Source organism: Pelodiscus sinensis, chromosome 2 (assembly GCF_052426305.1).
Source record: "Pelodiscus sinensis isolate ZL-2025 chromosome 2, ASM5242630v1, whole genome shotgun sequence".
Lineage (NCBI taxonomy): Eukaryota > Metazoa > Chordata > Testudines > Trionychidae > Pelodiscus > Pelodiscus sinensis.
Genome location: NC_143053.1, coordinates 119,788,876 through 119,812,470, shown reverse-complemented (window position 1 = coordinate 119,812,470; position 23,595 = coordinate 119,788,876). Strand labels below are relative to the sequence as shown.

The 23,595-nt window shown below is 41.7% G+C and overlaps 1 protein-coding gene across 3 annotated transcripts in view; it reads left to right on the top strand.

Moving 5' to 3' along the window:
- MYLK4 (myosin light chain kinase family member 4) overlaps positions 1 to 23,595 on the top strand; it is a 137,669-nt gene that overhangs the window by 64,635 nt on the left and 49,439 nt on the right. The window contains exon 1 of one of the 3 annotated variants that reach the window (XM_089776405.1): positions 22,645 to 23,274. The exons of the other annotated variants lie outside the window; for them this stretch is intronic. Within the exon in view, the coding sequence (XP_089632531.1) occupies positions 23,203 to 23,274 (72 nt within the window). The 5' untranslated portion in view covers positions 22,645 to 23,202. Of the gene's footprint in view, positions 1 to 22,644; positions 23,275 to 23,595 lie in introns of those variants that run through there. 3 annotated transcript variants of the gene reach the window in all.

The following is a 23,595-nucleotide window of genomic DNA, read 5'->3' as shown; positions in this document are numbered from 1 at the left end:
CTTAGTGTCATAACAGAAGCCTGGTATAGTATCTGGTTTCACATAAAAGAGGCTTCAGGTTCTTTATCCCTGTACTTTTTTCAGAACAAGATATTAAACAGGTACTACTGGCCTCTTGAACATTTGTTTATAGCTAGACTGGCAACACACAGTGAGTGTTGGAAATGCAAACAGCCCCATGCCAGTCTTTCCCACATCCTCTGTACCTGTCAAAAAAATTCATGTATTCTAGAAAACCAAGTTCAGTGCTGTCTCAAAAACTTGAAACGTCACTATTTTCCCTTGTCTAAGTTTGTGCATTTTTGGGGTGCTGGATGAGCTGGAATTTACCAGTTAATATTAAGAAATGAATTGCAGTAACTATTATAGTGTCCAAAAGAGATATTTCTAAGAAAATGGATATTTGCAGTTACTCCTTCATACATAGTCTGGTGGAGTGAGCTCTCTGATACTGCATTAATAGAAAAATGACTCACCTTACAGAAATGTGGAAAAATATGAGGATGTCTGGGTATTGAAAACCTTTGCAATTTAGTATCTGTTATTCCCTATAACTCATAGACTATGTTCTCACTTATGTCAGTTTAATTATTAATGCCTTCTTTCTGTCTGTCTGTCTAGCTGATTTGTCCTCCTTTGTGTCTGTCTGCAAGTCTGTTCAATAACTCCTCCTAAATAGTAAGAATTAGGACCACCAAATGTGGTATGCAACTTCCTCTTATCCTAACTTAATGCAAGATCAGGGTATGGTTGTGCCAGGAAAATGGGAGGTGCCTGGAATTCCATCGTTTTCCATAACATGGAAAGGGAGAGGGGCAGAAAGAGGAGAGACGTGATACTTACAGTCACCACTGGGGTCAGCGAGCACAGAGGACAGCTGTCCTATAGAATGACCACTGGGGCAGCCGTACCACCAAGGGAGCTTGCCATCTTGCCTTCTACTGACCCAGCCCTCAGCCCCAGGGCTCCCACTGCCGTACCCCCACAGGAGCACCACCTAGGCTGGGCAGCATAGCCCCAGTTCCCCACTCCCACAGGACCTACTGGCAGCCCACCCTCACCAGTACCACCAGGTTGCCCAGCGTGGCCACAGCTGGACAGCCTAGCGTGGGGAGTGCTGGCGAAGGCCCTTGGGTGAGCCTAGTCCAGAGAATGTTGGTGCAGGAGGCCTGCGTGGCTCCCCTTTTCCCCCCAGTCTCTGGGCCAGGTCCAAGGAGCATCTGTCAGGGAGACTTTTGTGGTCCCTCCTTTTCCTCCCTCCCATCTCTAGTCAGAGCCCAGGGAGCACCAGCGGGGGAGGCCTGCATGGCCCCAGCCCCCCTAAAACTCTGGGCCAGATCCCCTCTCCGGCCCTGGCCTAAAACCCTAAAGGTCTAACACTGTACTGCAACCCAATCTCATCTGAATTTTAAACCATGTTGAAGTCTTCAATTTAAACCCTGTGTTGCAGACACTTTAGCATAGGTCTGAACACATGACTTCTATAATCATTTTAGATATGGACCATAAAAGAGTTTACAAAACTAATGCCTGATTTTCCTCCTGCTTAAATCAGTTATGCTCAATGTGCAGCAGCAATTAAAATATACTTATGATGTCAGGAACCATTAGGAAAGTGATAAAATATAAAATAGAATATATGATTATGCCCCTACATAAATCCATGATACACCCGCACTTTGAATATGAGATGAAGTTCTGGTTGCCCCATTCCTAAAAAGATATATTACAATGGTCCCCAACCTTTCGGGGCTGTCGGGCACCCGGGGGCGGGGCTGCTCATGCGCCAGGCGTCCGGGGGCGGGGCCGCGCATGTGCTGCACGCCCGGGGCCGGCACCACATGAGCCGTGCGCCTGGGACTAGTACTGCGCATGTGCCACACACCCAGGGGCGGGCCTGCCCAAGGGCCACGCGCCCGGGGCCGGCACCACGCATGCGTCGCGCACCGCGGCCAGGGCCAGCCCAGATCATTTGGCGGGCGCACATAAAAGCCCCAGCGGGTACCATGGCACCGGCGGGCACCACGTTGGGGACCACTGATATATTAGAATTGGAATAAGTTCAGAAAAGGGCAATGAGGATGAGTAAGGGTATGAAACAGCTTATATATGAAAATAAATTTAAAAGACTGGGAGTGTTCATCTTAGAAAAGAGACAGCTAAGAGCGGAAGGGATATGCTGGAGTTCTATAAAATCTCAAATGGTGTGCAGAAAATGAATAGGGAAGTGTTATTTACCACCTCACATAACACAAAACGTAGGGGTAGATTTAATAGGCAGCAGATATATCAATTTGACCAATGTTCCCTCTAACATTTTCTATCTACGTGCAGAATAAATTTTGTTATGTGCACTAAGGCATGTGTGGATGTATACCATCAGTAGAAACACATGCTGCCAGCTGTGAACACTCTGCTAATCAACTGGGCAGCACTTGTATCTCTCCTAGGTAGCCGCTTAAGTGCTCAGTTTACAGGGAACAGTGGGTCTGAGTCTGACCATTCTTATGTTCACTAAAGGCTGGTGAATAAGAAGAGAACCTGGCAGTAGTGTCAATGGGGCTTATCTCTCTGCTGCTTTTCCTGCCAAACAAGGAGTAAAATTGCAGGATTTCTATCTGTGAAGCCAAAGAGCTGTTACATTTTGTAAAGTGAAAAAAAGTTATAATCTTTCTCCAGAACAGACTGTTATGATCATCTATTCTGACCTTCTTTATTACACAGGCTATAGAATTTCACCCATGATTCCTACACTGAGTCCAACAACTTGTGGTTAAATTAGACCAAGTAATATTATTTTAGTGCTACAAATAGAAGAAGAGAGCAGATGGGGATAGGTCAGGGAAGGGAGAAGAGGGCCTCTGAGGTAAGAGGAGAGTCTGTTTCATAACAAGACGCTGCTCTTCTCATGTTTCCCAATCCCAAGAGTAGAGTCACTGGACACCTAGGCATCTAAAATGGGTCTTTCATTAACATCAGTGCAACAAACATATGAAGCAACCTCAAATTTACTTGTTTTATATATCACATCTTGTAAAAAATTAATAATTTAGAGTGGAAAAACACAAGAAAATGCAAAAAACCAGGGTCCTGCAGCTATGTTTACCAGTTCACATTGCACATTCAACAATGAGAAGCCCGCTGGCACCTTATAGACTAACAAATCTGTTAGTCTATAAGGTGCCACAGGACTTCTCATTGTTTATGCAGATTCAGACTAACATGGTTACCCCTCTGATAATTGCACATTAGGAGTCTTTCTTCTTCCTACTGTTTTTGAAATTTTAGTTGTATATTTTGCAGGGAGGAGAGGTGTGTGCTAAGCATATGCGACAAAAAACAACAACCAGTGTTCAATGTGATCAGATGATTGATGCTGCTTTTCTGTTACTTGTTTGCACTATGCAAATACAGGGATAGATTGTGGCTCACCTTGTGTTGATGCACAATCAGGGAAAAGGAGCAAGAAACCTACATAGGCTAGTTCTAATCAGTCTGTTACACTCCCAAGTCAGAGGATTGATTGGTGCAAGTGCCAGTAACAGCAATACATTTTCTAGATGGGATAGGGAAAGGAGTGGATGGGGCCGTAGCCCCAGAGCCCTTTTCACTGGCCACAGAAGTGTGTGGGTGGGTGGCAGTCCTCAGGCAACACAACCTGGCTCCTTTCCATGGATGTCATAGGTGACATTCTGCTCAAAGTCCAAGCACTACTGAATACATTATGACAGAGATATTAACATATACATTTGGATTCTCATCCAATGTACACAAGCACATACTGTTTTTCCCCCACACAATCCCATCAGTGCACAAGATGGCTGATGAAAGAGACAGAATCATGCAGTTAATGAAGCTCTTGATTGTAGGACTCTCATCTCCTGTGTTGCAGAAGCTGGCAAATGTGTAGTGTGTGAGGTAGGGGATTGCAGGAACAGAAAGGATGGTCTTGTAATTAAGGAATTTAATTGGGAATTGGGAGAAATAGTCCTCCTCCTGCTTAGCCACAGACTTCCTATGTTATGTTAGTCAAATTATTTGGGTGAACTTGACCAGAATTGTCCACAAATGGTGAGTTTTCTATTTGTGCCACAAATTAGTCAGCCAGTTGTAGAGACATCCAGACTTAATGGACTATTTTGAAAATTTCAGCCTCAGTTTCTGTGCCTTAGTTCCCTATTAGTAATAACATACCCCTGCCTCACAAAATTAGTGGTAAAGAAAAATAATTAACATTTGTGAGGTACTTAGATACCACCGTGCTAAGTACAATAATTCTGATGGGAGATAAGCCCATAGTCACTTGAGGCATGTATCTGCATTTTAAGAATACAAATAGCTTTACAAAACAGATTCTAAATGACTTAGGAGCCTAAATCTCATTGATTAGTCCCTTTTGAAAATGGGACTTAGATGCTTAAGTCATAATTTAAATTCATTAGAGAGCAGAATTAAGAAAGCTTAAATCTGAATTGTCCTGACTTGAAAACTTGGCTTCGTAATCTTAACATTCTTTTAACGTAGGGTTTTAGTAAGGAATGCAAAGAACAGCACCTTTTATCAGAGCATCTCAATCTGCTTTACAAAGATGAGCATTCGTACACCCCAATTTGTTTGTTTAATTTTAACATAAATCAGGTAACTGAAGCATGGGCAGTTTAAGTAATTTGCCAAGGTTACTCATGTAGTCTGTGGCAAAGCTAGGTTAGGGTAGCACCTGCATCTCCTGAATATCAGTGCCTGGTTTAACCATGAGACCAGACAGTCTTCCTAATAGACTTGGCCTATTTGCCAGAGCATATGGCACTTTTCCTACTACAGTAAAACTCCAGTGGTCCGGCATCCAATGGTCCGGCACCATCTGGAACCTGGAAGTGCTCCGGGCAGCCGGACAATTGGAGCTGCTCTGCCCCCGGCTTCCCTGATTCAGCTGCTGCTGAAACTGACCAGTGGCTGACTCGGGAAGCCAGGGGCAGAGCAGCTTTGCCCCTGGCTTCCCCGAGTCAGCCGCTGATCAGTTTCAGCAGTGGATGACTGGGGATGCCTGGGGCAGAGCAGCTGGGGTGCTGCCGGGTTGGTCCCGCAGCGCCGAGGGGCACATCCCCCCCACTCCACCCCAGGCCCCTCATAGCCCCCCCTTCCAATAGTCCGGCACATCTGAAAATCCGGCACCCCCTGGGCCTAAAGGTGCCAGATTATCGGAAGTTTACAGTACATTGTATTTTCACTTTGCATATATTTGGTCCTACTATATGTATCATTTTGAAATTCTGAGCAAGAATGGTGATCTCACATTTTTATCTGAAAGAGAAAATTGAGAAGGCTTTTCCTTAGTTCCATGGGATCAATAGCTGTCGGGTATAGGCAATAGTAATATGGAACCATTATGTAGTACTGTTTATAGCCATGTTTCTTAAATTGTGTTCTGCGGTACACCAGTTTGCCGTGAGGCAGTCGGAGGTGTGCTGCAGAGAACAACAGAGATAAAAATGGCCGCCCTTAAAGGCAACCTTTCTTTTTCCCTCAATAACTTTCTCCCCGATCCTTTTTTTTTTTTTTTTTGGTCAATAATTTTTTCATGGCCCCCTCCCCTTTCTTTCTTGCTCAACAAAAAATCCTTGGTGTTCCTCCTAAAAAAAATTGTTTGGTGGTCCTTGGTCTTAAAAAGTTTAAGAAACACTGGTTTATAGACAGAACCCTCAGGTTAATAGGCAGTATGTAGACAGTATCGGGACTCTAGTAAGACTTGCTTCTTCCTCTTATTAAATATTTCCACAATTAAAAAAGGGGAGAGGAGAAAATATGCAGATTTCATCCCTGCAACATGAAGGAATAAACCAAATCTGTTTTCCTTGTGCTTTGTCTGAGACCGATTTGTATAGTTAGGTGTACTTCATTGCTTGTATTCAGGCTTATGCTTCTGTGAATGCTTTCAAGAAGTTACTTCTAGCTGGGACAAAGTTTTGATTTCAGCTTGGCAAAAAGAAGGACATTTTTTGCTGCTGTGAAATGCTGTGTAGGTTAAATATTGGTACATTTATGTGCATCCTGCATAATAATGTATCAGAAACAATACCTTCATTCTTGGGACTGTAAACAAGCTTTGTGCTTTTCAGGTCATTGAGCTTATCCTGTGCTCAAATTCACCTCCGCCAACAACTGCCTCAGAGCACTTTTAGGAAGTGGAATCCCAACTCATTTTGCTCTTGCTGCTTCACTCCTAACTCAGCCTCTGTTCTGTTTAGAGAGTTTTCAGGTTCATTAATCTCCACAGTAAATGTCAGTTCTCTTAAACAAATACAAAATATAGGGCACAGTAGAAAAAATTAAAATAATTCAAATTAAAAATATTTGGAAATAAATACATGCATTTGAACATGACCGAATGCTTTACTGAAGGAGGAGGTCCAAGACCTGCATTGCAAAATATAGCAGATATTACCTGCTGCATGGCATAGTTACATCTCTCCATCATATCTTAAGGAAGGGCTTTGTGGTGCCCCAGTTTTTCTTCCCAGTGGCTTAACCAGGAGCCACCACTCGTGGACTTCTATTTCTTTTTATGTATATATGACTGTATCCCTAACTCAGCCTACATCTAAACTACAGCCCTTTGTTGGCAGAGGGATGTAACTGAAGCACTTTTAAAGTGCAAATGAAGTGGGGATTTAAATATCCCACGCTTCATCTGCAAAATCACGTCATGGCGCTGTTTCGAACAAGCGCCATGTTGAAAGTGAAACCGCAGTTTAGACATGGGTTTTTTCGACAATGGGGCGATTTTTCAAAAGATCTTATCTGAAGCATGGTTTCTGTAAACTACTGTGCATTGACATAACTGTTCTTAAGTAAAAACATACCAATATAGTTAATTTCTTCCTGTTACTCTCCTGACTTGATTGTTAAATTTCATATATACAGTTGCCCCCTCAAACAATTTTATCTTAACTGCTCTTCCAGTTGCAATGAATATCAATGTATGCTTTAATAAAAAGGTTTTATGCTGACTAGATTTGACTTGTATATGTGAAGCAGGTATTCCATTTGAAAACACATCTGGTTGATGCCCTAAACACCGTCTTGAGAAATTGTTTCACTACCATGCACATCATAAAAAAAGTCTCCTTTTCATGCAAAACACAAATGTAGCAATTAAATAATAAATGACACACAAAAACCTACATTAGAAATGAAGGTTGCCAAGTCCTCAAAAGTTAGGAAATGCCAGAACTAAGGTTGCCTGTGCCAGAATTAAAATTGCCTGTGCAATTAAATCACCTCTTTTTGCTTATAATAATGAGACAGACATTAATTTAGTGATAATATATTTTTCCACAGCATCCTCACCATTCACTGTGTGGCCCAATGCCTTCTTTAATGCACATCCCTCAAACCAATTCCTCAATCCTCTGCATTCCAGGCACGCTGTTTCCTCCTTCTCCCAGGGTGCGTAGGCATCATAATAAAAAACAAAGAAGAAGAAGAGACAGTCTTCTGTTCTTTTGTGCCTGGTGCCACAGCTATCCCTGACAATTGAGAAGAGCAAATTGTGGAAAAAGTCCTGCACAGCCTGTTGTCCTGGGATGGAGCATGCTCTGTGCTGATGGAATATTCAAAAATTTATCTGCTGAACTGTAACAAGTGCCCTGGGCATATGGAAACTGATTTTCAGAGGCTTGTAACTTGCCCAAATGTACATGATTTTTCTTATGAAAATGGCATAACAGTGATACCCCTCCACATTCTAAGTTCTTGCTCCATATCACAGAGATGCTAGAGCATCTCAATGATACCTTGGTAAGAATTTTTGTTAAGAACGCATTTTTATCAAGACTTTTTATCAGAAATGAATGAGCCTTTTTAGTTGAAACTTCAATCAGAGGCAGATAGCCAGTAAGGGGGACTTCAAACTGAACATTTAACGTTCTGGTAAAGTTACAGGTGACTGAAAAGAGAGTTTTATAATGGAAAGTGTCACTATTTTTTAAGATTTAGTCTGCTAATACAATTCATATTGGACAGTGTGTGCACTGTTTTGCATTGACTGAAAAATGTTGGTACTTTATGTATTTGAAGCAGGCAAATAGGTACTTTACTATTAATTAAAATAAGATATACAGAATGTGGAGAGTTTATATTTTTCTTTCCATGCCTGAAGAAATGCTGCCATTGTATTACATAGGACCTCACCTCTGAAAATCAGATCATTTTTATTTAGGAGCCTAAATATTTATTTTGTTGTCTAACTTGAAGCACCCAAGTTCTTACCATTCTAGTCTAAGGTGTTTTAAGTAGGGGTGGGGATTCTAAGGCTTGGGGGCCAATTGTGGCCCCTGGTTTGCCTGGATCCAGCCCCGGAGGCTTGCCTGCATCCCCAGCATTGGGGAGCCTGTGCTGGCTCTCCAGCCCCCCTCCCCTGCCATTTCCTTATGGCGTGGAAAACACAAAATCTGCTAGCCTGGGCTCCTCTAGGCTCTGGTGTGCGAGAGGAATGTGGGGAGTGTTTTTCTCCTTCTTAGTCGGGGCCATGACAGTGAGGGCTTGGGTGTTTTTTTTGTTTGTTTCTCACTTGTATGTGGCCCCCAACTGATTTTTCTGTAGGTCAGTAGTCCCTGATCCTAAAAAAAGGCTCCCCACCACTGTTTTAAAGGAAGCAGAGAAATTGCTACTCTGAAACTTGATTTAGCTTGGCAGGAAATCAGGCTTACAAAACACTTTAAGATGTGGGGAACAGAATCCACTATTAGTTCCAAAATACAAATTATTCGGAGAAAATAATTATGATATAATTTGGGAATTATGAATGTGTGACTGTTTAGATACCAGCTTCTTCTAGGGTAACTTAAGTTGATGGTAATGTTGAAAGTTATCAGAAAGTAGATTCCTTAAGATTTGCATTTAAATCTTGCCTTCCATGTGTAATCTAGCAATCTCACTAATTTGAGCACTGTACACCCCTTCCTCTAACTAGTTGTTATAAATAATTAATCTGGCATAATGAATGCTAAGAGGTGGGATTTCAAAAACAACCTGCACCCTGGAATCAGTTATGTGCTTTTGAACATCGCACCAAATATTTTTTTGCTAAAGCTCTTTTAACTAACCACTGCCATTTCCTTCCCTGCCACTTCCCTGATTCCTCATTTACTTGACTGTTAGGCCCCCAGAATGAAATAGCAGAAGTGGTTTTACTAGGAACCTTTATTAACTCAAAGATGCTCTCAGGAGGACAAGCAACCTTAAATGACATGGAGTAGCAACAGGACATTTTCCTCCCATTTTTCTCAGACCAATTGAAGTACAGGCAGTCCCCGGATTACATGGATCCGACTTACATCGGGGTGAGGCAACCCTGCACTAGCTGCTTCCCCCCAGCAGACCAGGGAGACGCGAAGCTAGCGCCCCCCCGCAGCAGACCAAGGAGACGCAGAGCGGCTTTTCTCAGCAGACACCTCAGCTTGAGAATAATGGACTGAGGGAAGTGAGGTGTGGGAGAATAAAACTGAGCTCTGGAGAAATGTTTGGCTAGAGTTTCCCCTACAATATGTACCAGTTCCGACTTACATACAAATTCAACTTAAGAACAAACCTACAGTCCCTATCTTGTACGTAACCCGGGGACTGCCTGTACTACAATATTGTTCCAAGTTGTTGAACACAGCAGGTCTTCTCCAGGACCTCACAAGTTAGCTCAGAGTCTCCATTAGGAATTCAAGAAACGCCACTAGTTTTGATTATTCTAAAGGAAGCTGGTGACATTGGTCATTTCCCATGTGTCCTTGAAGTGGGGCTTTTTGGGGTAGATAACATTTGCAGTCTTGTTGTGATGCGTCTCAAACTTGACAAATTATTAAGTACCATCATCTTGTGTTGATGGGATGCACTGTATGAAAGATAACAGGGACTAAAGGAGAAGCAAATGTAAATGGAGTTTCTGTCCCAAAGTACCACCCCAAAGTCCAACCAAGTAAGAATATATTTGAGCATACAATTGAGAAAGAGGGCTTCTGCAAGCCCCTACCTCACTCCCATAAATACCATTATTTGGAATTGACCAGAACCAAGTACCTGTAATGACAGAGAGAAAAAAACAAATAAAAGGGAACACAAACACATTCAAATATTTGATGTAAAATCCTGCATTTGAGGACATTATAATGCAGTGCAAACCTCTTCTCTTCCCACTGAATAAATCTACTCCTTCAGAGACAGGTTATGCTTTATTAAAATAACAAATATATACCAACTTGAAGAGCTGTGCCCTTAGTGAGCAGCCACTACTCTCCAGCCGCCCAGCTCTGATTGCTGCAGTGCAGAAGTAAAGGTGACATGGCATGGTATTCCCATTCTTACTTCTGCATTGCTGAGGGCAGGGCACTGCCTGCAGTGCTGGGTGTCTGGCCAACAGCTGCTGTTCTCTGGCTGTCCAGCTCTAAAGGCAATGTAGAACTAAGGGTGGCAATACTGCAGCCCTCCCTCCTAAAATAACCTTGTGATACCCTGCAGCTCCCTTTTGGGTGATGACACCCAATTTGAGAAATGTAGGTCTCCCCTATGAAATCAGTATAATATAGGCAAAAGCAAGCAAACAACCAGATTTCATGGTCCGTGGTGTGTTTTTTATGGACATTAATTTGGTAGAGCCATCTCTATGTTACATGCGAATGTGCTATGTCTTGCAGTTCCTTGGCACTAGATTTCTACATAAAGAAGTGGTGAGATATGGTAATTAGGCAGCACACACTGTTTTGCATTGATTTAATCAAGTTGTTAGAAAAAATTATTTGGTTAAGTTGGTGCAACCCTCTTCTGTGGTTGCAGAAATATGGATATAAAGGTATTTGTATCACTATTGCTCCTTTCTGTAACTTAACAAGCCACTTGTATACAAACAGGATTAATGCATCCCCATTTGTGGTCCAACACACAAAAATTGAAATGTGGGTGAATCACCACAGTGCATTAATATGATATGACTACATAGGCAAACACATTCAGGGAGCATCAACACAGCAGGGCTTAACTCAAAATAAGCTACACAAATTGTCAATTGCGTAGCTTATTTCGAAATTGAGAATGTCTACACAGCATTTATTTCAAAATAGAGCACTCTTCCTCCAAATTCCCTTATTCTTCATACAATGAGGGCTACAGGAGTCAGAATAAGAAGTCCTCCAGCTTGACAGTATTTTGACATTATTTTGAAAGAACTGCCTGCTGTGTAGATGCGGACTAAGTTATTTCGAAATAACATTAGTTATTTCAATTTAATGTTGCTGAGTAGACATACCCTCATGGTAAAGAACTATTTTAATTAACACCAGATAATTGCTTTTTTATTAGCTTCACCCTGCATCCTCATCCCTATAGCCATGAATTCTGCAACAAGCAGAGAAGGTTCTATTCCAAATGAAAAAAAAACTAATACAGAGTTTAGTAGAAGAGCACTAGTTTCCTCTAGTGGCATAGCATAGGTATTCTTTTTCTATAGTATTTTCACAGCTATAGAAGATACTGGAGGAGTTTCCAGTGTGTGCAAAATTAACTGTTTTATAAAGCCAGCTGGAGACAGATTGATAGCCTGAAATAGACTGAGGTTCTGCCTACCTCTGTCTCTCCCTCACATGTTTTGACTGCCTGTGGTGTTAAAGGTCATCACACAATGTCCATAAAATCTGACCTTGGCTGCCCAGTTATGGACTGGAGAGTGGAGACATTTTGAAAATGAATGAAAAAACTCAATATTGATATTCATCAATATATTTCTTTTAGAAGAGTTGCTAGGTTCCTTTGTGAAAGTGGCAAAATCCCAAAAGGCTAAGTGGCAGTTTTGGAACTCTTCTCCACAGCTGTTTTAATGAAACTTTCATGTATGCAGTTTCCCATCTCACTGAAATCACATTCACTGTGTTTTTAGAGTGTTCTGAGGGAGTGAAAGGAGTTTCTTACATTCCATTTTCCATATAACCACTTCTGATGACAGTCCTTTTTAAGTCTCTACAGGCTATCCATCCTGCATTAACTTTTTTTTTTGTAAGAAAAGGCCTTTTGTGGTTTATAAATTTTTCATACAGGATGCTAACTGCCAGAAAAGTTTTGGAAGGCAACCAAAGATTTTAACCAGTTTCCCTACCAGATGAAATGAGGTACAACACTAGTGCACCTGGAGACAGTGCTGCTTTCATTTCTTCACTTCAGAGCCATGGCACCTCTGGCTTTAGACCCAGAAAGTCAGGAATTTTCCTTTAAACTGGCTTCCTGGAAACAGAGTTCTGGGCTATTAGTGGGTAATTTATCACACTATATTCTCAGCATTGAGAAATTCTCTCTTTTTTTTTTAATGGCTGAAAAAAAACCCAGGGGCTATTATCTTCAGATGAGGTCTGACATCTCGAGCAGCTGGGGACATCATTAATGGAAGCTAACTTGCAATAAAGAAGTCACTGACTTTGCCATTTATGGCTTAGTATCAGACCTTAGATTATTTCTGTGCATAAGACTGCTGATGTTACAATCCTTACTCAAACTTCGCAGCATTTCGTCTCACAAGAGTTCCATTTATTGCAGTAGGACGTGTAGTGTCAGTTAATTCTACTTGAATTGAATAAATACTATTCAGTATGGATGTGTCTACATTGGCAAAATCTTGCCGCCTGTCTACACTGGCCACGAGTATTTGCGCAAGAACACTGACGTTGTAAAGTACAAAATCAGTGCTTCTTGCGCAAATACTCTGATGCTCCCACTCAGGGATAAGCCCTCTTGTACAAGTATTCTTGCGCAAGAGTCCAGTGTAGAGCTAAAATGGCCATCGGAGATTTCTTGCGCAAGAGAGCGTCTACACTGGCACGGATGCTTTTGCGCAAAAGCACATGCCAGTGTAGACACTCTCTTGTGCAAATACTTTTCCATATATGACTGCAGTGGAACTCACCTAAGTAAATGTTACTCCATATGAGTTATGTTTGTAGGATTAGGCCATACAAGATTATATTCTTAGAATATCTTTGTCAGCATCTTCCATTACAAGAGCCAAACATTTTCTCGAGACAGGTGCACATTATGGGAAGCCGCTTATTGTAAAATGTTATCTTCTAAAAGCTTTTGGAGGGATTCAGAAGCTGAATGCAAGTGTCGCCTTTAAGGAAGGACCCCAATATGTCTTACTAGAAGATTTACCCGGTGTTGCTTGGGTCCTTAACTCAAGCTTTGTATCTCTTCATTTAAATCATTGCTCTGGGATGGGGATGGGAATGAGGGATTCAGTGTGCAGGCTACCCTGGGGAGAGAGGATAACCTTAGCCCTCTCACTGCAGCAGCTTGGGGCCAGGTGAGAAGTGTCTCTCTATGGCTGCTGCAGCTACAGCGGACACAGCTGGGAGAGGGGTGTATGTTCCCTGGCTGGGGGACAGACAGACACACAAACAAACAAACTTTCTGAAATGTATAGCGGAAAGCTGTCCCATTCTCTGCCTCTGTCCCCTGCTGGCCCAATGAGGTTATAGCTGCCCTGGTCCCCATCTCTGGCCCCTTTCTGCTCCTGTGGTAATTTTATAGTATAACTGTCCCATCTACCAGAAACCTCCCTTTCCATTTTATGAGAATTCTAGGCACAACCCATTGTCCTGACACAACCAGACCTGTACCTTATTTTAAGCTATGATAAGAGGAAGCTTGCATACCAAATTTGGTGATCCTCGATCTTAGTGTTTAGGAGTTCACGAACAAACAGAATCAAAGACAGATGGACAGATGCACAAACTCTCTCAAATATATAGTAGATAGAGATGTATTTTTTTCCCTTTGAAAATGACGAGTTAATAAAAACTTAATGTTTTGGGGAAATCAAGTCAGTTTTGAAGACACTGTTTCTATGTACTGCGACTGTCTGACACGATTCATCCTCCAGTTATCAGGTGGTTTTTAAAAATTCATTAGAGCACTCCAATGATGCTCCCCTTTTAATTTGTTTCAGGCATAGGGGCTGTGTCTAGTCTGGCAAGTTTTTCCGCAAAAGCAAGTGAACACTGCTTCTTGCGGAAATACTATGCTGCTCCTGTTCGGGCAAAAGTCCTCTTGCGCAAAGCTTTTGCACAAAAGGGCCAGTGTAGACACCTCAGATTTGTTTTGCGCAAAAAAACCCTGATCGCGAAAATGGCGATCGGGGCTTTTTTGCGGAAAAGCGCATCTAGATAGGCACGGACACTTTTCCGCAAAAAGTGCTTTTGCGGAAAAGCGTCTGTGCCAATCTAGACGCTCTTTTCCGCAATGCTTTTAACGGAAAACTTTTCCGTTAAAAGCATTTGCGGAAAATCATGCCAATCTAGACGTAGCCTTACTTTTGTGATTTATCACTAGGGGCATCTGTAAGATAATTATGAAGAGAGAAAGGGAGGTCAAAATTCATAATTAACAGGTAATAAAAAAGTTGTATGCAGGTTGTTCTATGGGGCTGTAAATTCTCTAGTCATACCTCTGAAGGTCAGGGCCAAAATTTTCTAGCTATATGCTCCTAACTCGTGTGAGGCAGTTTCCTTTTCTGACCCTAAGTAGAGTTCCAGATGAGCTTTTAGGGTGGATCCCATGGGATCCATAAACATATATCACTTATGACTCAGCATGTCCCTAACTTTTAGTCATTTGATTATTTCAACTTCTTGCACTGAGATACTTCACATAATTGTTGATCTTTGAAATGAGTAGATGTGGATAAATAACTCTTTGATCTATGTTGATCAAGTTGCTATTTGATTGGGAGGAGGGGGCGATGATATCTGTGAACAGACTATATCTGTGAACTTTCAGGAAACAGCATGATTTTCTGAATCTGCTTCATGGCTTTCATGCTTTCTTTCTAGTTTTTCAATTTCTGTAAGTTTATATTGTTCAGAGAGCCATTGCCATATATTAGAGCAAGAGCAGACATGTTTTAACCAAATCTATCTTTATGACACTATTGTATATATTTCCTGCTGCTGCTCCAGCATATACAAATCTATATTTTTGGATAGTGGATCTCTTGTGCCTAAAAGCTCAAATGTATTTCTCATTTGAGACCCTAGAGTTCTCTGTAACTAATTCAGTAAAGCATGAAGAGCTTTTTTCAGAAATGTCTTTCTTTTGCATAAGGGTAAAAGGAGACAGCTTTCTTTGTAAATTACTTACAAAATTTGTGACTGAGGAAAAATGCCAGAGACATAAATTAGGCAAGTAGCACATGGAGGGCTTCGAATGTTATAGATGTGAATATAATTTCTCTACATAAAAAACAACCCCCAAAACTCCACGATGTAGATTACTTTCTTTATTAGAAGATGTAAAGATAAAAACAAGACTACCTACTTCTGTAAGGCCTTTTAATTATAATATTTATTCTAATATTTTTGATTATTTATATAAGTTATTTATATAGCCTGGTGAATTTATACAGCACTTTACAAAGGTAGATTAAGGTACATTTGCTGTCCTTAGTAGTTTGTAACTGAGGCGTCACAAAATGAACAAAACACAAGTGAAGATACAGGATAAGAGTTGGAAGGAAAGAGGTCATAGGGATTGCTGAAAGAATTGGATCTGAAATAGAGAAGAGGAATTCTCTTCCAGGAATATAGGGCAGCATGATAAAAGACACAGAACTGACAATAAAAGAGCAGTAAAATGGAAGGTTTGGAAATAGTATGGGGAAGTCAGCAAAAACTGAGCATAGAGTTGTACATGAGAGCAGGACTTTGAAGGGCTTAGTATAAATCCTTAAAATATAAATCAAATTTTCATTTTTTTCATTAAAAATGTCTATTTGGTAATTTTTTACCTACTCTAGCAAATAGTAATATACGTATGTGTATATGTACCTAAATTTATACTACAGGCAGTCCCCGGGTTACGTACAAGATAGGGACTGTAGGTTTGTTCTTAAGTTGAATCTGTATGTAAGTCGGAACTGGCGTCCAGATCAGTTTCAACAGCGGCTGAATCTGGACGCCAGTTCTGACTTACATACAGATTCAACTTGAGAACCCCAGGCATCCCCAAGTCAGCTGCTGCTGAAACTGATCAGCGGCTGATTCCAGGAAGCCCGGGGCAGGGGCTTCCTGTAGTCAGCCACTGGTCAGTTTCAGCAGCGGCTGACTTGGGGATGCCTGGGGCAGAGCAGCTGGGGTGCTGCTGGGTTGGTCCAGTAGCGCCGCCGCTCCTCGGCGCTACTGGACCAACCCAGCAGCACCCCAGCTGCTCTGCCCCAGGTGTCCTGATTCAGCCGCTGCTGAAACTGATCAGCAGCGGCTGAATCAGGACGCCTGGGGCAGAGCAGCTGGGGTGCTGCCGGGTTGGTCCAGTAGCGCCAAGGAGCGGTGCTGCGGGACCAACCGGCAGCGCCCCACCTGCTCTACCACAGGCCCGGAGCTTTGCTCCACGTCTCCCTGGTCTGCTGTGGGGGGGGGACCCACTAGCTGCGCCCCCCCTCCAGCAGACCAGGGACACGGGGAGCAAAGCCGCAGCGGTGGCGGGGTGCCGCGCCTCTGAGGCTTTGCTCTGGCAAAGCCTCAGAGGCGCGGGACCCCTCCGCCTCCCGGCTTTGCTCCAGGTGTCCCTGGTCTGCTGGAGACGGTCCCCAGCAGACCAGAGGCACCGGGAGCAAAGCAGCAGCGGCGGCGGAGTACCGCACCTATGAGGCTTTGCTCTGGCAAAACAAAACAAAAAGCAAAAAACCAAAACCCCTGCACAACAGCTAAAATTTCTGAATTAATATAACACACATAATAGCTTTGGATTATAGTACTACCTATTCAGGCAGTCCCCGACTTACGTTGGATCCGCAGTTACGAACGGGGCCCGTCTCCCTGGTCTCCAGCAGACCAGGGAGAGGAAGCAAAGCGGCGGAGCACGCGGGCAGCGGACAGCCCAGACGCGTCTGGGCTGTCCGCTGCCCGCGTGTTCCGCCGCTTTGCTCCCCGTCCCCCTGGTTTGCAGACCAGGGAGACGGGGAGCAAAGCAGAGCAAAGCGGCGGAGCACGCAGGCAGCGGACAGCCCAGACGCGTCTGGGCTGTCCGCTGCCCGCGTGCTCCGCCGCTTTGCTTCCTCTCCCTGGTCTGCTGGAGACCAGGGAGACGGGCCCCGTTCGTAACTGCGGATCTGACGTAAGTCGGATCCGCGTAACTCGGGGACTGCCTGAATAGGTAGTACTATAATCCAAAGCTATTATGTGTGTTATATTAATTCAGAAATTTTAGCTGTTGTGCAGGGGTTTTGGTTTTTTGCTTTTTGTTTTGTTTTGGTTCCTTAAAAGGTACATGTTTTCCACTGGGGTTCTGTCTAATAGTAACTGTGAACTAAAGCCTTGATCTCTTGATTTTGAAGTCAATGGGAGTAATATCAGGCACTTTCTTCCTACACTGTGAGTTTCACAAACTAACTGCTAATGCCTATCTATGCAAGTGAGGGATTTTTTTTCCTGCTCCTTCTTTTTGAGGTATGAAAGGCAGAAGTCACAGTGGCCTGTGGCTTGTAAACCAGAGCAACTTGCATTTGTGTTATTTTTCTTAATATACACCCTTCCAAAACTGATTTCTGTCAGAACGTAGGAACAGATGACTAAGCACATGCTAGAATTTGCGGCGTTCATCATAAACGTGCTGCAATCTCACGAGTGGCAGGTGCTGATGGGTTTTTTTGGAGAAGGGTGGGAAAAAATAAATCCTTAAAAAAAAAGAAAGAGACCAGTAAAATACTGAGCTGGATATGGAAACTTTGGAGACACACTGTGTAAAACAATTCTGTATTGATGACAAGGCATTTTGTTCTATTCATGATAAAATATAGAGACAGCAGTGTTTCATAAATTATAGCACAGTCCAGTTCTTGGCTTACGGCCAGAGAAAATTGGAATCAGACTCTACTACTCAAACATTTCCACTTGAGCTCTTGTTTATGATGTTTGGTGCCAGCAGCCATAAATTTATGAGGTGCTCTGTCTAGGCCTGTAATGAATAGGAAATATGAAATAGCTAAACTGAAAGGACATGGGTAGTGGGGAAAGAAGGGAGGGAACCTACTGTGGAATAGTTCTTCAGAAGGAAACAAGATAATGCCAGGAAATTGGAATCTCAATAATGCTACCAAGAATCTGGGCAATCACTGAAGATGAAGTGAATGGCTTGTTAAGAAAAAACTGTTCCCTAACTCGCTGAGAGATCTTCACACTACCAATACAAAAGGCAGATATTTTCCCATTTTCCGGACTGGTACTCTTGTTGATTCTCAGGATTTACTGGGATATCAGTATTTTTCTAATCATTTTGAGCCTGATCAGAATCTCATTGAATTCAACAAAAAGACTCCCATTGTCTTAAATGAGCTTTGGATCAGACCTCAACAGAGTTGGAATGGAGCATCTTTGAACGTGATGTTGAATGTTTAGAAGCAAATGGATACATCAGTCACCAGACAGGCTGTGGCAGACTGAATCATTTGGAGTAATTTCCCCAAAATAGCAGCTACAAAATGTTCATTGAAATTAACTGAGTACCTAACTTTGAGAGGAGTGTGAGTTCAAAGACACGAATAAAATCTTAACTCTAGTGTTACAACCAGACCCTTCATACATCTTTTGTTATGCTCAGCTCCTTTTGCCATTTCATGCAGAAATGATCCCTAACTGTATATCCATTTCACAGTTACACTTGGTAATGAACTTATTCTAAATATAGATTCACCACTTCCTTTATATCACTGTTTTGTCCTGTTCACACCATCTGCTTGTTGGCACCTGCTGAAAGGACAATAAAATATAGAAAATTACAGAGATTTTTATCCTGTTAAAAAAAGAGGAAGAAGCTCCCCTCCCAACTCCATATGAGTTTTTTATATTTCTTCCAAAATCTGTAGGTGACTTGTCTACTCACCTGCAAAATTCTACAGTATATGGAAATTTAAAGGCAGCTGTGACTTCTTTATAAAAGGTCTTTTGTGTAAGTGCAGAAATAAAGATGTGAGGAAAAGCAGGGTATCTTGGAAGTAAACTTCTAATACAGAAAATTCCTTTGAAAGAACGCAGCAGCAATAGACCACCAAATACAGAGAAGAAATAAAAATCTTTTTGAAGACTATTAAATACTGTGAATTTTTACAGTTAATTAACACTATGTTATTTAGCATAGGTGTTTCTGTTAGTATGTGGAAAATCTCCCAATGTTCAGGCCAATACTGTCACCTATATGGTGTGGTGGCTGAGTGTTAATATTCTGAGCTATAATATAAAACACATGGGAAATGGCGGATTGTTCAAAACCTGCAAAAGGGTTTCTTTTTACATGATGTTCATGTGGGTGAGTTCCTTTGTTTCAACATCCATAAAACATAACCACTGCCAAAGCTGAAACAGTTGCTTTCTTATGGGCAGGTTTCTAGTGCGACCCAGGTATGCTTTTATCATTTATTTATCAAAGTGCAACATTTTATGAACAAAAAATGTTCACTGAAATTTCACAATGCAGAACATTTAAAGATGTTATACTATTAAATCTAAGTTTAGGAAATCGAAGAAAAAAAAGATGATCATGAGTCACATTCTGCTCTTTGCTTGCAGCATAGAACACAACAGTCATTAGGGTTACTTTGGATGAAAATAGGTGCAAATAAGAGTAACATTTTTGTCTCTTTTTAAAGCTCTTTTTTTTACCAGTTTTTAATGGGAAGGAGAAATCCAAAAAGCAACAATGGTGAAAGAAACTTAGAGCTGATAGCGCAATATCTTAGGGTAGCAACAAAGGTCACTGCAATTTTGGGATGCATCTGTGGAGCAAGGAGGCATCCATCAGCACAGAGAGACTCTTTTCTATATGGGTATGCCTGTACTTGTGTCCTCTTTCAAGAGAGGGATACAAACGAAGGCATTCGAAATTGCAAATGAAGCTGGGATTTAAATATCCCTTGCTTCATTTGCATATTCGCGTTATGGTGCTATTTCGAAATAATGCTATTTTGAAATAACAGACGCGTCTCTCAAAATAACCGGTAAACCTCATTCTATGAGGAATAAGGGTTATTTCGAGAGACGGGTTTTCTCTTGAAATAACCACGTCTTAACAGCGTCTGTTATTTCGACATAGTGCTATTTTGAAATAGCGCCATAACGCAAATATGCAAATGAAGTTCAGGATATTTAAATCCCGGCTTCTTTTGCAATTTTGAATGTCTTCATTTGCATCCCTCTCTCAAAAGAGGGTGCAAGTGTAGACATCCCTATGGCTCTGGTGCAGTCCGAAGCATTGCATTTTAGTCCCGGGCATCTCATTATCAGAAGGATATTAACAAATGGTTGCAGTTTAGATACGAGTCACAAAAATACTAAAGACTAGCAACATGTTGATTAATTTATGAGCACAAAATGAAAGAGTTATATGTTCATTGAATAGCTAAGCAAAGATTCAGGGTTCAAGGAGAACAGCCTACAGATACCAAAGGATGTAAACGCCCAGGAAGGGAATTTATTTTGTGCCATAATAAAATCTGGCATTGCTAGGAGTAATAGGACTAAATTAAGAAAGAGCTTGTAAAGCACTTTGAGAGCTGCTGATGAAAAGTGCTATATCAGAGCAAGGTACTATTATTTTATTAACAGGGTACACAGGTGTAAGTGCTTGTGAAAAAACTATTTTTTGGTAATAGAATTACAAATAATAATCCACGTAATAGTGCTGTACATGAAAATAGTGTCCCCCCTACCCCCCACCCTCAGGAGCTTAACATTTATTCAAGTTCAACATGTTGGTTTATTAGTGTGTTTGTGCTAAGTTTTTAAACATACATACTAAGTTGATTTTATTAAAGTACTCAGTAAAGGATCATTTTGATGTATTTCTCATGAAATTTCCCTGGGCAAGTTTTATGAGAGATTTAAATGTTTAATGCATGTGGCTTAGTGTATAGGTTAGACTTTAGACTTACTATCCATATAGCTGACCCCTCTTTTAATCATTCCTCTGCTCCTGCCAAAGAACATCCATTTTAAAGAAAAACCTCATGACTGATATACTTTGACTGAGACGTTCACCACAGACATCCTGACTGGATAGGTGATGACATATAATGAACCATTGGTCTTTTTGTGCAGAAGGAAAAAGCTCCAAGGTTACAACAGTGAATCTCTGCACAGACATTTCAGCTGAGATGAATGGCTCTGCAAATCTGGTCATTTTGCAGATGGTGCGAACACCTCTGCTGGATTTTGTAACTAACAGGGGCTTCTGCAGATGTGTAACTGTCAAGAGAGTTAAGTTTATGTTCTAGTAGAGATGAATGGAAGAACAGTTGGGGTCTTAAAACATAGCTGGTCTTTGCTGGAATCTCCATGATGCTCTTTGCGTCAGCATTCTTTTTAGCGAGGTCTGGTGTATTATTCTTTCCATGAAATAGGGATCCCCAAGCTCTCTTTTCCATTCACTTGCCTGCTTTTAAATCATTGCATCCCTTAAATCAATGCTGAGGCGGTACTGTTAACTGCACCCTATGATTGCTCTCTCTCAATAATATCTGCTGTGTAAAGAGAAGATTTTGAGCCAAGTTTCAGGGTCATGCCTGGGCTCAGTTCACATTTCAGGCAAGGTGACAAGCTGCTGTCACAAGAGGGCTGATGTATGTTGGAACCTTTTTTTAAAACCTATGATAACCTGAAAGCAAGTAAAAGGTTCTGAATCAATTTTCATTGTATTATTTTCATTGCATAGCTGTTAATTCTAAAATAATTAAAATAGGTTTCAGTGGAAAAGCTTTCAAAATGTTATTTGTGAGTGTCTATCAGAGAGCACTCAGGCAATTAAACATAGAGAGCATTTTAAATACTACAGGCAGAAAACAAGGTAAGTTTAAAATCCTTAGCACGTTATATGTACAAAGCTTTCTTAACTGATCATTCTTCCCCACCCTCATTTAACATATGTGGCAACTGAGGCACCCATGAGAAATGAGTTACCCATATCACAGAATAAGGCCTGGATCCTGGAAGTTGATTGATGTGGACAGAACCCTGTCCTGCCCTCCAAACCTCTCTGACTTCACCTTAGTAGTGTAGCTAAACTGGGATTAGAACCCTAGCCCTGTGTTAATTCTTCTCGCTAGTATGTATACTTGGACTGGGATTAGAACCTAGGGATTCCAGACTCCCAATCATATTTTTCTTCTTCTAGACCTCACACTGACTTTATGAAAAATGAAAGTCCTTCAGGAAAGCATTTGTGTGTGTAAAATAATGACTGGTGTTAAGGGAGCAATTTACAGATAGGCAATAAAAAGAATAGAACTAGTGAACTTCATTTTTTGAATGTTTCAGTAAGATCATTGTAAATGGGAAGAGACTTCATTCGGTTAAATTTAACTACATTAGAGAAAACACAGGATTAAACTAAAACTCAGATTGTGGGGGGAAAGACTGTTAAGACTATGGATTGCCTTTGTACAGCAAGTCTAATTGGATGTGGTGATTGCCCAAAGAAAAAGGCTGTGGCTTTCCATAGTGTTGGTGTACAAGAAGTACTATATATAAATAATACAAAAGAGAAAGTGGGAAAGACAGTCTTTCCCACTTTCTCTTTTGTATTATTTATATATAGTATTTTTCTCTCTCTCTTGCTCTTTAATGCCGCCTTTGATAAGAGATTTCTCAAGCAACTTCAGGTTTGAATCTGAACAATTTATATTAAGCTGTAAAAATTTCAAGAGCCCAAATTTAGCTTCCCCTTAAGGGCCCCGTATTCTCTTCAGAACAGAGATCACATTGCATAGTAGATGCATGTTTCTGACAAGCTGTAACACTACTGCCAAAGTGTCTACCCATAGTGGCTTCTCAGATATCTTGTAGCCTTTACAACTGTCAAATTCCATTTAAGTGCAGATAGTTCTGTCCTTCCCTCCCCTCTTCCCCCGGCTTACGTCATTGAGCAGAGCGCATTTAGGTTGTTCAGCAAATGTCTGTCTCTATATCAATTTCACTTTAAAACAAGTAAAAAAAAATGAACAGGAGCGTTCTCCTTTCTAAGTAATTCAGCTGTCTGATTACTTTGTCGTAGTCAAATGTATTTGGATGTTTTTCAAATAGCTTCAGTCTGATTTGCCAAACCCGTGTTTTGTGTCTGCGAAGACTGGATGTGGAGCTTTCTGAGCAGATATTGGCCATCAGAGTATTTTGTTCCCCTAACTAAACCAGCATAATGACCACCTCCACTATGACGAATTCTACTACATCCAGAGTAAACTCCTTGGTCAAAATATTTGATCCGTGTGTGTAGCGTGTGGCTCTCGTCGCCCTTTTGGTCACTGCCCTCCGGCAGTGACAACCATAGCCTCTAAGCTGTCCCCTTCCGGGGGATGGTTCGTTGTAGGCCGGCAGGCCTTTAGGAGGCGGATCCTCCGCCCTGGTACAGTGGATGGCTAGCCCGTCCTATGGCCCTACTGGGCCTTAAAGTAGTCCGAGTCCTGGCCCTTTAAAGGTCTGATCCGGATCGTGGCCGAGTGCCAAACCCCTCATACGGACGCCCAGGCCCTCGAGCAGGGCAGGGCAGCAGCTGGCGGCCAGGCCCCCAACGCAAGGCGGGCCGCAAACA